General features: G+C 37.4%; 1 protein-coding gene across 4 annotated transcripts in view; it reads right to left on the bottom strand.

Moving 5' to 3' along the window:
- Positions 1-11,891: 11,891 nt before the first annotated feature.
- The window catches only part of LOC106090301 (uncharacterized), a 96,721-nt gene continuing 92,048 nt past the window's right edge, over positions 11,892-16,564 (bottom strand). For all 4 annotated transcript variants that reach the window (XM_059366215.1, XM_059366218.1, XM_059366216.1 and 1 more), the window contains exon 8: positions 11,892-16,543. In XM_059366215.1, the coding sequence (XP_059222198.1) occupies positions 15,535-16,543 (1,009 nt within the window). In that variant the 3' untranslated portion in view covers positions 11,892-15,534. The remainder of the gene's footprint in view (positions 16,544-16,564) is intronic.

Here is a 16,564-nt window from a genome sequence, read left to right as displayed (position 1 = left end):
GGATGAGGTCAGAATAGCTTTCGGTATCATAATGGGGCATATAGGACTACGAGCTCACTTATGCAAAATCGGTGCGGTAAGTGATAGCATGTGGGAAAGTTGATGAGACGTTGGACCATTTACTATACTTTGCCAATACCGCAAAAAAAAATTTTTTAATTTAATATCTTCAAAACCAGTGGAGATATTGTATACCTCAAGCGGACTTTTTTGTAGCACTATCCAGCCAAAAAAGAATTTTGAAAATCGGACCACAAATGAAGGTTTGTCAGCACCAACAATTTTTCGGAGTACCGAGGTGACCAATGAGATATCTCTACCCGTTCTCACACAGTATATTTTTTATTAGTTTTTTTTCGATTTTCTCCCACTGTGCAACGCGACAAAAGTGTTGTTAAGCTTTGTTTTTATACCCTCCACCATAAGATGGGGGGTATACTAATTTCGTCATTCTGTTTGTAACTACTCGAAATATTCGTCTAAGACCCCATAAAGTATATATATTGTTGATCGTCGTGAAATTTTATGCCGATCTAGCCATGTCCGTCCGTCCGTCCGTCTGTCTGTCGAAAGCACGCTAACTTCCGAAGGAGTAAAGTTAGCCGCTTGAAATTTTGCACAAATACTTCTTATTAGCGTAGGTCGGTTGGTATTGTAAATGGGCCATTTCGGTCCATGTTTTGATATAGCTGCCATATAAACCGATCTTGGGTCTTGACTTCTTGAGCCTCTAGAGTGCGCAATTCTTATCCGATTGAAATGAAATTTTGCGCGACGTGTTTTGTTATGATATCCAACAACTGTGCCAAGTATAGTTCAAATCGGTCCATAACCTGATATAGCTGCCATATAAACCGATCTTGGGTCTTGACTTCTTGAGCCTCTAGCGTGCGCAATTCTTATCTGATCAGAATGAAATTTTGCACGACGTGTTTTGTTATGATATCCAACAACTGTGCCAAGTATGGTTCAAATCGGTCCATAACCTGAAATAGCTGCCATATAAACCGATCTTGGGTCTTGACTTCTTGAGCCTCTAGAGTGCGCAATTCTTATCCGATTGAAATGAAATTTTGCACGACGTGTTTTGTTATTATATCCAACAACTGTGCCAAGTATGGTTCAAATCGGTCCATAACCTGATATAGCTGCCATATAAACCGATCTTGGGTCTTGACTTCTTGAGCCTCTAGAGGGCGCAATTCTTATCCGAATGGAATTGAATTTCGCACGACGTGTTTTGTTATGATATCCAACAACTGTGCCAAGTATGGTTTAAATCGGTCCATAACCTGATATAGCTGTCATATAAACAGATCTGGGGAATTGACTTCTTGAGCTTCTAGAAGGGGCAATTCCTATTCGATTTGGCTGAAATTTTGCATGACGTATTTTATTTTTACTTTCAACAACTGTGTCAAATAAGGTTCAAATCGGTTTATAACCTGATATAGCTGCCATATAAACCGATGTGGGATCTTGACTTCTTGACCCCTAGAGGTCGCAATTATTATCCGATATGCCTGAAATTTTGTACGACGGATCCTCTCATGACCATCAACAAACGTGTTTATTATGGTCTGAATCGGTCTATAGCCCGATACAGATCCCATATAAATCGTTCTCTCTATTTTATTTCGTGAGCCCCAACGGGCGCAATTCTTATACGAATTGGCTGAAATTTTACACAGGTCTCCAACATATAATTTATCGATATTTTATGATATCGTTTTAATAGCAGAGCAACTCTTTTCTTATATCCTTTTTTTCCTAAGAAGAGATGCCGGGAAAAGAACTCGACAAATGCGATCCATGGTGGAGGGTATATAAGATTCGGCCCGGCCGAACTTAGCACGCTTTTACTTGTTTAAATGTTATAATGTATTTGTTTTAATATAATTAAATGTTTTAGAACGATTTGTGTGCCTAAAAACGAGTTCAAATACTCGACAATGTTGAAAATGGAAATAGTACAAACTCTTTTTCGGTCTTGCTTAGTTCGGCCGGGCCGAATATTATGTACCCTTCACCATGGATCGCATTTGTCAAGTTCTTTGCCGGATATATCTTCAAAGCATAATGGATAAAAATTGACATGCCATGGAGCCATACCAGGTTTTGGACCGATTCGTACTATACTTGATTTGGATGATGGCGACCATGTTAGAAGTCATTGTACAATATTTCAGACAAATCTGATAAGAATTGCGTTCTCTATAGGCTTGAGAAGTATAATCGGGAGATCAGTTTATATGCACTGAAAGGAAACCCTTTGTAACCGGATTGAAATTTTGCATTAATGCAGTGAAATTTGTGATTGTTTTGGAACCAACGTAGAGCTTCATTGCATTAATGAAACAAGTTTCATTCAATCAAAAGAAATAATTTTTTTGCTTATAAGTTATTTTCTTTGTTCGGTTCGCGCTGCTTGTTCTCGTTCGTTTACTGATTGCTCACGGTTTTTTTTCTGTTACTCTCTCTACAAATGCTCTAGAAACAATTTTGCCGCCGCCGTGATTTGAATTCATGGATCGCTTGTTTGGCAGTCTTGTATGCATCCTAAAGCCTGCCGACTTCATCTTCCTTATGTTAAAATAACTTAATAAGTACGATTGCACAGTGATAAGTGTCTCAATTAATTAAATTTGAAAAAAGGAAAAAATAATTTGTCGCAGTTTATCTGGCTGGAGGTCATATATTTAATAAAAAAAACCGATGTTTTTGTTTTTTTCATTTAATTGTTTTAATTATTTTCCCAATATTTCGATGCATCATCGATGTTCTTCTTCAGGGAGTATATCAGGTCTTTTTTTACATAAAAAAAGAAACAAAAAACAAGAATTTACCACACTATGCCCCATAGTAGCTATATCGAAATATGTTCCGATTTGGACCAAATACTAATAAGTACCAGTCATTGTTCAATTGTGTATAACAAAATATTGATCTTTTTAGTAGCTATACCTAAAAATAAACCGATTTGAACCATATACGACAGGGATGTCGAAAAGCCTAACATAAATTCAAATTTCAAACTTCAGTGATATAGGATTATAAATGCGCCTTTTATGGGGCCAAGACTTCAAATCGAGATATCTGTTTATATGGCAGCTATATCCAAATCTGGACCGATTTGGGCACAGTTGCAGAAAAATGTCAAAGAGCCTGACACAACTCACTGTCCCAAATTTCGGCGAAATCGGACAATAAATGCGCCTTTTATGGACCCAATACCTTAAATCGAGAGATTGGTCTATATGGCAGCTATATGCAAATCTTGTTCGATCTATTAACTTAACTCACTGTCCCAAATTTCGGCGACATCGGACAATAAATTCGCCTTTTTTGGGCCTAAAACCTTAAATCGAGTGACAGGTCTATATGGCAGCTATATTCAAATCTGGACCGACCTGAGCCACATTGAAGATAGATGTCGAAGGGCCTAAGACAACTCACTGTCCCAAATTTCAGCAAAACCGGATAATAAATGTGGCTTTTATGGGCCTAAAATCCTAAATCGGCCGATCGATCTATATGGGGGCTATATCAAGGTATAGTCCGATATAGCCCATCTTCGCACTTAACCTACTTATGAACAAAAAAAGAAAGTGAATAGTTTCAGCTCAATATCTCAATTTTTAAAGACTGTAGCGTGATTTCAACAGACAGACGGACGGACATGGCTAGATCGCAAGTAATTTTTTTTACCGGGCGGGGGATTCGAACCATGGTTTGTAAGTACTTAATGGCATGCGAATTATGTAATGAAATTCGTCATTAATGTAATGAAATTCTTTTCATTGTTTTGTTGTTCAATTAAAAACATAAAACTTTTAACGTTTTTCTACAATGTTTTTTGTTATTGCAATATTCACATAATTTACGTTTATTTTAGAAAAAATATTTTCATTCCATCAATGAATTCTGTTTCATTCATTTAATGAAATAATGAAATGACGAAATTTACCATAATGAAACTTTTCATTGCATTTATGAAACATTTCATTGTATTAATGGAAATTTTCATTGAATTAATGAAACCGGTCATTCACTTTAATTTTTTTTAACTGTTTTGAACAAATTAAAAATTTTTCCATCCAGTTACCATCCAGATATCTTTAAAGAACCCAATCAGACAGGTTCTCAAAGAAATGAGAACCTAAAGTGGAACTCCATCTGACTGCCAGTACGGGACATACACAAAGAAAGTGTTCTATAGTCTCTTTTTCTTCTTCGACGTCCTCACAGCTTCTGCGAAAGTCGTTAATGGCAACCTTCAGTCTGTCAGCATGTTTTTCGATTGGACTGTGACCTGTCATGACGGACACAATGATTGGAAGTCTGTTCTTGTAAGTGACAGCAAAGCGGTATACCTCGTCAAGTCTAGATTGGGCCACATAGTTTTGGAATGCTCATAGCCCCCTCTTTGTGACCATTTATCATTCGTTGCCCTTCGGGCCTGGTTCTGAAATCTTCGCTTACATGTTGCTAGAGGCATACCCACATATTCCAGTATCCCTGTAACGTGTAGTGTAGTTTCTAATCTCGCAAGCTCGTCCGCTTTCCAATTCCCTGGGATATCTTTGTGGCCCAGCACCCAGAACAAATTTTGATTTGTTCAGCCATCTCATTGAGAGATTTGCGACAGTCGAGGGCGGTTTTTGTGTTTAGAAATACGTTCTCCAGGGATTAAATGGCTGCCTGGCTGTCTGAGAAGATATTTATGCCAATCGTCGTAATGACATTATATCATAGCCATTCCACCACATCCTTAATTGCAAGGATCTCCGCTTGATACACACTGCAGTGGCCGGGTAACCTTTTCGATATGACAAGTTCTAGATCTTCAGAGTACATCCCAAAGCCCACCTGGTCGTCTAGTTTGTAGCCGTCTATTCCACACTGCCTGGAACATCGGACATTGTATCAAGGATTACACAGTGACCGCAGCCGTCACATGACTAAAGAGAAAGCTCGATTAACCTCACAGCAGTGATCGCAGAAATTTGACTAGGCACAATGTCCAGAGGCATAAGATTAAGCACTAAATTCAGTGCATCAGTTGGTGTCGTCCCCAGTGCGGCTGTAATGCACAGACAAGCCATCCTTTGGATCCGGTTGAGTTTTTAACAGTAGGTGGAATTTTGAAGCGCCGTCCACCAGACCACAACACCATATTGCTTTATAGGTCGGACAACTGCTGTATATACCTAATGCATGACGGTCTAAACCCTTAACTTTTGCCTATTGCATTCTTGCAGCTGTATAGGGCAGGAGTTGCCTTTCTTGCCCTTTTCAAAATGTTGGATTTGAAGTTCAATTTCCTGTCCAGCAAAACACCCAAGTATTTTGCACTTTCTGTAAATGGAACATTCTCTCTTCCTAAGGAGACAGGTGCCACTTTAGATAACTTGTATCTCCTGCTGAAAAGAACTACTTTTGTCTTGCCCAGATGTACTCCTAGACCACTTTTGGTAGCCCACTTAGCTGTTTAGATTGTATGGTATATTGTTTATGACTAAGTTCAAAATTAGAGGAGACAGTACAACTCCTTGAGGTGTTCCTCTGCTGACTCATCTTTTTAGTTTACACATCCCAAGCCTGCTGGAATGCATCTTTTAGTAAGCAAGTTATTAATAAACTTTCTTACGGTAGAGTTGATGGCTAGAAACTCCAACACCTTCATGATTAATGACGGTTTAACATTTTTGAAAGCCACTTCAATGTCAAGAAATGCTACCATTATATATTCCTTGACAGGTCGTGAAGGGCTGTTTCAGCTGACTTGCCTTTACTATGTGCGTGCTGTTGCCAAGACAGGTGATTTCCAGGGATCTTTGGCCTAAGTTATGTTTCTATCAAGCTCTTAAGAGTCTTCAGCATAAAGGATGACAGATTAATAGGACGAACATCTTTCGCATTCGTGTGGTAAGGTTTCCTGCTTTCGGAATGAAAATGACATTCGTTTCCCTCCATACAAGCAGAGTATATCTCCCTAAGCCAAGTATATCAGACACAGCTTGTAATTCGACCGGTGATACTTCAGCAGGACCTGGCGACTAGAAGGAGTCGAAACTTCTTATCGCCCAAAAGGATTTTCGGCTCAGTCACAATTTTCCCAATAACCTTCGACAAATGCATACCTGTGAAAACCTCTTCTGGCGCCACATTATTCGATGGAGAGTTTCCCGGGAAATATGTGTCTACGAGTAGTTCTTGTGTTTCCTCACTAGACATTGTCCATACATACCCATTGTAATAGGTCTAGAGAACGGAATCCATACCAGACATGAACCATCTTAGGGGAGTGGCATGGAAAATAATTAAGGACTTTGTAAGTAGCACGGAATTCCTAACTTAGATTTTCTTTTTCGAGGTTACTTTTTTCAATTTAGAGCGCACAACAAGTCGATTAGTGACTTAGGTGTTTGTCCATAGTGGGAAGGGGCGGATTAATATCTGCACTCTCTTTTCAACTTAACCTAACCTACAACTGGAATGACGAAATTAGTATACCCCCATCCTATGGTGGAGGGTATAAAAATAATGAAAAGTTTAAAAGCAAAAAAAAAAATCCACCATCGATGGAAATCAAGCTAATTCACATTCATTGTTCATACCCAGTTCTGTTAAAACTCTTTCTTCTTTCTTCGTTTCTTCGTTTATTTCTAATCTTTGCACTTGGTGTCTCTTTAAAGAGTCGCTTGGCTCTTCTATTACTGATTTATTGTCTGTGCTTGAAATCTATTAGTTATCTGCACGTTTTTCTGTCAGACAGTGACCTGTCATGATGGAGACCATGGATAAATGTTCTTTTCTAGCCAACGACAGCAAAGAAGTAGACCTCTTCAAGTTTAGATTGGGTCACATCGTTTTGAAGCGCTTAAGGCAAGCACGGTCGCCTCAGTGTACAACACACATACAAACCACACAGTGTCCTAAATCATGCAAGTCGATTCAGTAGATCTAAAGTTATAGCCCCTTGAAGGTTGGAGAAATGGAAAGTGGTCAAACTTGACACCTATATCTCACCCTGTATTGAAGATATAGACCAACAAGTCATTCTCCTGAAATCCTATGTCCTCTTCAGTTCAAAGTAACCGTTGAGCAAAGCGGACGTGTTTTCCTATCTCTCCTCAAATCAAAATGTAATCCGGGGCACGACGAAGGAGACTGAGGAGTATGCACCGTTAGTGCAATCGGATGCTGGAAATGCAGGTTGCTATAAGGGATAAAACTGACATTCCATGCACTTCTACGGAAGCTGGAAAGAGTGTCGGATCTCCCGAAGAGCATAACACTGCTAAAACGCTGAAAAAGAGCTCCTCGCTTTCAATTCCAACAGAAAGATTCTCTAATGCGGGAGGGCCAGTCCTCCCAGACAGTGTCCGGCGGAGACAAAATCGGAACAGAAACGAAGAAAGCGCGCACGGGCCCTGAGTCTTCAAGGCGGACTGTGACTTCCAAATGGATGCCACAGCCATCACGGAAGGGGATGGTCGCTGGAAAAGGTAAGGAGCCGCCCTCTTACTCCAAAGTGGCAAGGAAGCGCAACTGATATGAGCTGACGTATGTAGTCATCGATATAGGCAGCGCATCCGATGGAACCGTCATCGACTCTCTCATGATTCAGAAGGCTAGGATAGCCAAAGATCCACATATTGGAACATTAGGCAGCGCAGTTATAGGAAACTCAATGGAGCCGACGATGATACCATCACCCACCCCTGAGAAGCCCTTTACTCAAGATTGGGAAGATTAAGATAGGCATTCCCTTAAAATAAAGTATATTGCGTAAATAAGGCGGCTGGAAATATTGGAAAATTCGACTTTTTTGAAATATGGACTTTTATGTGGCCGGTAACATAAAATCGGACAGAATAGAAATATTTTCATGATGTTTTCTGTGTTTTGTAGAATAAGCGATACAGAAAAAAGTTATTTGCACATATATTCTTCTTATATATAAAATTAATTTGTGTTGTTTGTTTTTTCCGTATAGACTCAAAAACGGCTGAACCGATTTTCTTGAATTTTATCACGAAGTTTTGCTTTTATTGCAACCGTGTAGCGTTTGCTTCAACATATTAAATGTTGGCCACAAACGTAGTATTATTAAACGTAACTAACTTTGTTTATTGTAAACCTTTAGCAGCTTCGTCTAGAGTTTAACCTAGACCTTTCTTTTGTTGTAAAACCAAAAACTCTGTGATTGCAAAAGTGTTTCGATAGCCGCATTATTTGTGTACAGGGCCAATAATTATTCCTTTGTGCCTCACCTACTAGAGAGAAAGGGCGAGTATTCGAGAGTATAGACCAGCGGTTGGCGAAAATACTCACTCTATTGCACATTACTTTGTACGTACAAAGATAATAATCACAAGCAGACCCATAGGCGTGCAAATTATAGCAATTGTGTGCTCGTCACTGGTATAGACACATTCTAACACACAACATTTTTCCTTTTTTGTTTTGACTGAGCAAAGAGCAGTAAGTTATTGAGCATCTCGGATGAGCGCAGAAGGCTAAATCTCGGAAAGTGTAAATTTTCATCATTTCGGTACAAAAAGTACAAGTATGTCCAACGACAAAAATCATTAGAGAGGTACACACATAGAGAGGTACAAAAAAAAACAAAGCATGACTATCTAAGGCACACGTAACTGTGAATGGTGAGCGCCACCGTGAGATGATATCCAACTTTCTTTTGCTCAAAATGCAAGAGCTTGACTTGTGGTTTCAACAAGACGGTGTCACATGCCACACAGAATGGATAACAATAGACTAATTGATAGGCGAGTTCGGTGAAAATTTTATTTCAAGTTCGGGACCGGTCAATTGGCCGCCTAGATCGTGCGATTTAACATCTTTAGACAATTTTTCGTGGGGCTATGTTAAAGCTCATGTCTATATAGACAAGCCCGCTTCAATTAACGCATTGGAAGACAACATTGTTGGAAAGAGTATGCCTAAATTGAAATAAGCGGATAGACCCTTTGAGGTGCAGTCACGGTCAACATTTGTATGAAATAATCTTTAAACATTAAATTATATGGACCCTATAGTTCTTAAAAAATCACCTTTTATTTATCACAAATTCTTGCAAGCATTTATAACAAAAAACATGTACTTTCATAGTAAACAAAGTTCAACGTTTTCCAGAAAAAAAGTTTACTTGGTGAAAATTTCCTTCCTGTCAAAGAAATTATTTTCTCTGCGTGTGGCAATATCGATCTTAAATGGAAGCTCTTTGGGAGAACGAAATTGACTTCCATTTTTGGGAATAAGTCTCTGGGGGTGGGCCCTAAAGCATACCTCTAAGAGTGTCAGGAAAATTATCTTTACCACAATAGCCACGTCATCCACCACTTTTACATCTTTTTCCTCCTGAGACAATAATATGTTGCTAATGGCTCTATTAGTAAGTAGAAGAGACAGTACACGTCGTTGAGATGATTCTCTGTTGACCCATCTTTTCAGATCTACAGATCCCAAGCCTGCCGTAATGCATCTTTTAGTAAGCAAGTCATTAATGAGCGTAAGATGGTATTAACGCCTACAGGTATACACGACATGGTGATACAAGCAGAGTATATTTTTCTATGGAAAGGAGCTAGTCTATCGAACACAGTTTGTAATTCAAACGGTCATACACCATCAGTGCCTGGGTATTTAAAGGAATTGAAACTGTATATCACCCAAAGTATTTTCGGCTCAGACACAATTTTCCCAATAACATCTGACGAATGCATATCAGTGATAACCTCTTATGGCGCTATGTTGTCGGTTGGAGAGTTTTCCTGACATTGTCTATATATTCGCTGACTTCTTAATGTATCCTACCGTAATAGGTAGGTAGGTACCGTAGCCTAGATGGGACAAATGTTTCCTTCATAGAGCTGCAGAATTCCACCCGTATTTGTTTTGAGTCTTTTTCAGTTCGCCAGTGTTAAGGCCACTATAACGGTGGCTGTTTGTCCCATGTTGACAAAAGCGAGTCATTCAGGGCCTTCGTGCTCCGCTTTACTATTATGCCTATGTACTCCGCAGTTTGCACTTCCTTTTATAATCTAGAAGGCATAGTCGAGCAGAATGTTTGCCGAAATTTATCCCAATCCGCCTTTTTTCTGTTTAGCTGAGGGACCACTTCTGCGTATAATGATCAGAGAAGCTATGGTCATAAACTCTTTCCAGTCAAATATTCTTTCGCTGATATAATCTGATATAAAGGTAGCAACTAATGCCTGTCCTGCCAGGACCAGGCAGAATTTTATTTCCTTTATTACAAAGCGCCAGATTGCAACTTGTAATATTCTGATAAGCAGCTCACCCCTTTCGTTGATATCAAAACTTCCCCATATCTACTTGTTGTTGTAGCAGTGTTTTATACACTGAGGCTGCAGCCCTTGCCGATGAAGGACTCCATCTGGTCAATCCAGTACGTACTACCGGCTGCCATAGGACTGCCTCCATATCTGGTGATGAGTATTAGCATCACTTCATACAATGAGGCTCTTTTTCTTTATAGAAGCGGCTTAAACCAGCAACTTAAAGCTTAAAGCCGGCATCTCTGAATTGCGAGCCATACATAGGGAAGCCAGCCAGTAATGAGACATATTAATTTCATGGATGGCTACTAAATAATTTTCAGTGCTTAGCGGTGGAAGAAGAAAAACCTTTTAAGTACCCTTTGCAAGAATGCAGTCTCTGTGTCTCCTATTCTCCTGGCCCTTGCGCAGTTTACATTCAGGAATTCTTAGCCTTCGAACCATTCCTCCGCAAACCCATGGATAATACGTCAAACTCTCCTGCCCTTAGAAGGAGGTTTAGTGCTACCGAACCGGTCTCAGAATGGTTGAGTTTTATCTGTAGAAACCGGACAACAGTAAAAATACAGGAGCTGAAGGATTCCTTCCTTCAAGCAATTAGCTTTCATCGATTTGCGGGGGCCCAGGCAATTCCGCAAGGTCGTCGGAGAGTACAGATGACAGTCCATTGATTATCCCACTCCAATTGCTCTTAGGTATACAGCCCTGTTCTATCCCTTGTCGACAACTACCATCCCCTAGCGATATTAGCAACCCATATTGCTATTGCTCGTCTTGGGTCTTTTGGGGATGGAATGCCCTCCAAATTTCCCACCCCAATTAAGGGGTGAGAGTTTTAGTATAATTCGCACCAAGAGCTGGCAACATATTTATGGCACTATCGATACTAACGATATATTATTTTTTGTCTGCAAAAATTTTACAAAAATAGGCGAAACGACACTGAATGTATCCTTTAAGATACATTGTGCCTACAGATGGCGCAATTTTCATCCGATTAGGCTAAAACTTTTTACAATACTTCTGTCATGACTGCAACACACTGCTACAACAACAACATGACTTCCAACCGACTTCATAAAATTTGGTTTTATTCGGTCCTTGCATTGATATTGCTTCTATATAAATCAATCTCTTGATTTTTACTTCTCATATTCGTTTGGAACATAGGTGATGGAAAATCAATGATAGTATCGATATTTATTATTAGAAATATCGAATGTTGCAATTATCGATAGTTTGCCAGCTCTACTAAATACACCTGAGAGCGATGCGCCTTCTAACATTGAAACATTTAAACAATAAACTTAATTATTAAAACGCCTTTTGAGAGTTTTGATTTTAATTTTTGGTAAATTTTATTTTCATATGTATATAATTATTTATAAGTTGTTATTTTTCTTATATGTATGTATGTTTATAATAATGGTATTAAATATATATGTAGGTGTGCTATAACTGAAATACTTATACGCCAAATTTAAATGTTACTATTTTACAAGAAATGCTAAACATAATATATACCAAATACATGTTATGTATATATATATATATATATATATATGACTATTTATATAAGTATATGCAATATGCTTTAATAAATTAATATTCATTAGTCTGTGTCCATTGATTTTACTCAGATTATCATATATGTATATAGTATGTATACTGCTATTTATAATCGTATCGTATTTGCAATGATCTCTTCAAGTCATCTCGCATGAGTTTCTATTAAATGTTGGAGGGTGTAATGAAAATTAAAAAAAAATGAGTGTTGTTGATCTGTTTATGGCTGCCAAGAGTTCAAAATAAATCGCAAATTTATTTGTTGAAATTAAGCCTTTTCAAATACGTTGGGACTTGGCGGTCTTGCGTCTTGCTCAATTTACAGTAGTTTTTGGGCTGCTGCACGCCATGTGAAATCCTGGTGCAGTTTCTTCAATTTTATCTTCTAATATTAAGGGAATTTGGATTTAAGGGTTTTTTGTGACAGCTTTTAGATGTTTTTTTCCGGATGATCTCTTTGTACTTGTAAATTTTCGTTTTTTTGCTTTTAGATTTTACATGGTGTAAAAATAGCTATAGGTATTCAACTCAAACGGTGTCCCCAAGATTCAAGCAAGAAATCTTTTTCTATATGGGATTAAGACGAAGACATTTCTATTATGATGCTATATTATTTGTTGTATAATTTTTTTTACCAATTTTTTATTACACTTATTCTTAATAACTATTTTTGGAATTTACATGAGTTCATTCCTCTCTGCGGGGAATGGGAGCGTTTTCAGCGATTTCTTTAATAACTTGGCACAGTTTGTTATTTTTTTTTTTTTAAGAATATTTATGTATACTCATTTTCTTATATATAAATTCTTTTATAACTTATCAATTATTTATGTATTTTTATTAATGGTGATATTTTACATTACATAAGTACATATACTTGGAGCACAACACAATGAATAAAACGATAAATTATAGGGTTTCTTATGCGACTTTCTATATACATTAACATACGAGTATGAAAGAAAGGAACTAAGATTTTCTAAATGTTTTTCATACATTATTTTCTTTAACAAAACATTCAAACAATATTTTTCAAATAAGAAGACAAACATTACAAAAATTAACTCATTCATTATGCGGATAAAAGTAATTCTTTAATATATAAGTTTTTTAAAGAAAATCAATCAGCAGTAAAAATACTGCAATCAGACATTTTTAACCGATTCTAACTTTTTTTTACTATGTTTGAGGATATTTGCAAAGGACTAATAAGGATAATTGCGAATTTCTATTGAAAGAAGTTTCTTAATGCAAACTTGTAAATATTGGTTAATATAAGGGATGTTGGTTTACAAGTAAATCGTTCTGAACGGGGCTGCGGAGTCGGAGTCTTGGACTCGTAGTCGGAGTCGAGATAATTTTTACGACTTAGACTCCAAGACAAAGCAAAAAAAATTAAATTCTAAATTTTTTTTATAATTAAAAAAAAAAAATAAAATAATAAAAAAAAAATTTAGTGGCAGTTGTATTCAATTTTCCTGTTTTCAAATTCAAGCTCTAAGACTTTTTGCTTTTTATTTAAATTATTTATCGATATTTCGTAAATAAAAATCGAGTTTGGGTTTTCATTAAGATATATCATATCTTTAAAATGTATTCTATTGAAATATTGATGAATAAATAAAATAAAATAAAAAATAGCTAAATTAGAAAAAAAATACTGTCAAAATTTCAGATAAATTTTTTCTTTACAAACTTTTATCGAAATATTGGTTTTTAGAAAAAAATGTTATTGATGTGTTGTTGTTAAAGAAACTTTCTATAACTTTTTCACAAAAATGTAATTAAAAAAAAAGATAAAAGCTTTTGTCTTAAGAAATAATTTCATTAAAATTTAAGCTGTACAAAAATTGTCATTGAAATAAAAACTTTTGTCTTAAGAAATAATTTTATAGAAATTTAAGCTGTAGAAAAATTGTCATTGACATTTTTCTTAAAAAATTGCATTGAAATTTTTTTCTTAGAAAAATTTTATTAAATTCTTGTTTCTATGTAGAATTTCGACCAAAATCCGTACACAGATAAAAATAATTTTGAAAAACAACAACTTTGGTGGAAAAAACAACTACGAAAGTTGTTAATTTTTCTGCAACAATTTTTTTTGAATCTCAACGACCCAAAGTACAAAATTGGTGTTGAAAGGCACTCTTTGCGCACCATCTCGTGTTAAATTCTTGCGTCACACTGTGGGGTAGAATCGAAAAAAACTACTAAAAAAATCTGTCTGTTCGGATAACTCAGAAATTTAAACTGGTTGGAGCTGAGGTGTTATCGAAATGAAGTGCTTGATGTCTACAATATCTGTCCTGGATTTGGGGATATTCGTCTTAAAATTTTTATTTTTTTGGGAATTTTGGCCGAGATCGGCTTAGTGTTTTGCGATTAACTAAGGCATCATTTTGATGCATATTATGGAGTGATGACAAAATTTACAATGGCTTTGCTGCAAAAAGAGTCCGCATCTGATAAATCAGTTAAAAGTTATGCAGTTTGGAGGTCAAAAATGTTAAAAAGGAGTAGTTTATTGTAGAGATTTTTGAGCACTATCCGGCAAAAAATGGAAATCAGACCCCAATAGAAGATTTGGCAGCACAAAAGTTTGCTCCTACAACAGGAAATCTGCAGTAAATCCGGGAACGCAGTGATTTTTTGCTAAAACAACAATAAAAATTTTGTTGCTCTTTTATGTTGGTAAAAAAATTGAAAGCAGCCAAAAAAGCTCATAAATGCATTATACTCATTCACATCTCATTAGCATAATTTTTTTCCATTTCCCATAATTTTACAATTTTTTAATGATTTTAAATAACAGCAGACAAATGGCAAAAGTTTCAAAGGAGATACACCACACCAACCATGATTTGACGCGTTTTGACTCCCCACCATCAGAAATATTTAGATGTGAGGGTTTCAAAGGTTGTACATTGGTTGGTTGTATTTATCTCGAAAAAACGCAAAAGAACCTGTATGGAATTCTACAGCACACTTTGTCCTACTGGCTGTGTCACTTTTCCAATGCATGTGCGTTTGTTTTATTGCAACGTGGATTTCTTTTCCACCTCCTACAATTGTCTTTCAGGGCATGCATATGGTTTTGTGAATCGGCCCAGAACGCTAAGACGACGGCAAACGTTCATTGTTGTTCGAACGTGGTGGGTTCAAACCACGGCCCGGCTTAGCCTCGTTTTTTTATTTTTCTAATTTTATTTGCCCGTTAGGGTGAAGATCATTTTTCCAATGATGTGTTAACTTTTCTTTCCAGATTAGCTTAATGATCGAAAATTTTATTCAATGGAAAATGAAAGCCACATGTTGTTGCCAGTTGTTGTCGAATTTCATAAAATGTCAAAAGCAAACTTTTTGACATTTGGTTCGTTTGCCAACTGATTCTTGATTTCATATTGGAAAGGAGATTTGTCTAACAAGGAGATTTGACAGTGAATTATGCATATGTCAATAGCGCTAATCGAAAGACGAACGCTATTCATATTGCTAAGAATCGGTTCAGATTTAGACATACATACGATATATACAGGTGCAAAGTCCTCACATTCCAATTTATCTTACAAGCTTTTTTTAAGTGTACTTCGATAGAAAATCTCAATTTTTGTTATAGTACATTGTCATCTTATATCCTCAACTAATAATAGGCCGGAAATGGATGATAGTTAGAGGGATTGGAAGCATGGTGGTTCGCGCTTGGCAATACGGGTGCTCTTACGCCTGGATGATAATTACTTGATGCAACCTGGTGGTAAGCACCGAAACCCCGAGCCATATGACGATTTTGTGCCGATTCTCCCAGTAATCTCGACTGATCCGGCCCTCCTAGCAGACGATTATTTTGTTCCATTAGCAAATGAGCGGTAGGGTCCACCAACAAACGATGTTGATCGGCCGCATTCGAGGCAGCTAAAATTCGATGTTGTTCCACCGTCGAAAGCAGGCGGTGATGTTCAAGACTCTCTCGACTTTGGTGTTGCATTTGCGAGGAAAGGAACGATCGGTTGTTGCCCACAGACATATTTGTGTTTGGCGTTAGATCTAATGATGCCATTCGTAGCATGTCATGGTGCGGATGATTGTAGGGCAACTGTGGTGGCGAGGGTACAACATAATTGGCGGTGCGACTTAAATCCACCGAAGTGGCCTGATCATGATCTTGTTCACTCAGTTGATCTGACAGCATACTGTGCATGGCAGACTGATGTTGCTGCATGGCCAACTGACTAGGATGTTCCTGTTGCTGATGCTGCGAGGAAGTTGAGCCGCCCGACGATGCCGAATGGTGTTGTTGGCTTTGTTGCGATTGCTGATTCTGCTCACGTTCCGATAAAATATCGTAAATGTGATGATGATAACGACCTATGCCGGTCAAATTCGCTGAGCTATTACTGGGCAATTGGAAGTTGTGATGATAATTTGATGCGCTCACATTGGAACGGGATGACATGTCGAGGCCTTGTAAATCGGAAATGTCATTTGAGCTAGCAGCAGTGGCAGCAGAGTTCGTATTACGATACTCCGAAGGCGAATCCATATTTTGATTGTTATATTTTAAAGCTGTCGAATTTGCCAAACTTTCGTATTTCGAATACATTAAATCCATCTGGGACTGTGGGAATTTCATTCGCATGTCCTGGCCGACACTGTAAAGGAAGAAAAAGAAG

Source organism: Stomoxys calcitrans, chromosome 4 (assembly GCF_963082655.1).
Source record: "Stomoxys calcitrans chromosome 4, idStoCalc2.1, whole genome shotgun sequence".
Classification (NCBI taxonomy): domain Eukaryota; kingdom Metazoa; phylum Arthropoda; class Insecta; order Diptera; family Muscidae; genus Stomoxys; species Stomoxys calcitrans.
The sequence above is the reverse complement of the archived record's forward strand: the minus strand, read 5'-3'. Positions and strand labels throughout refer to the sequence as shown.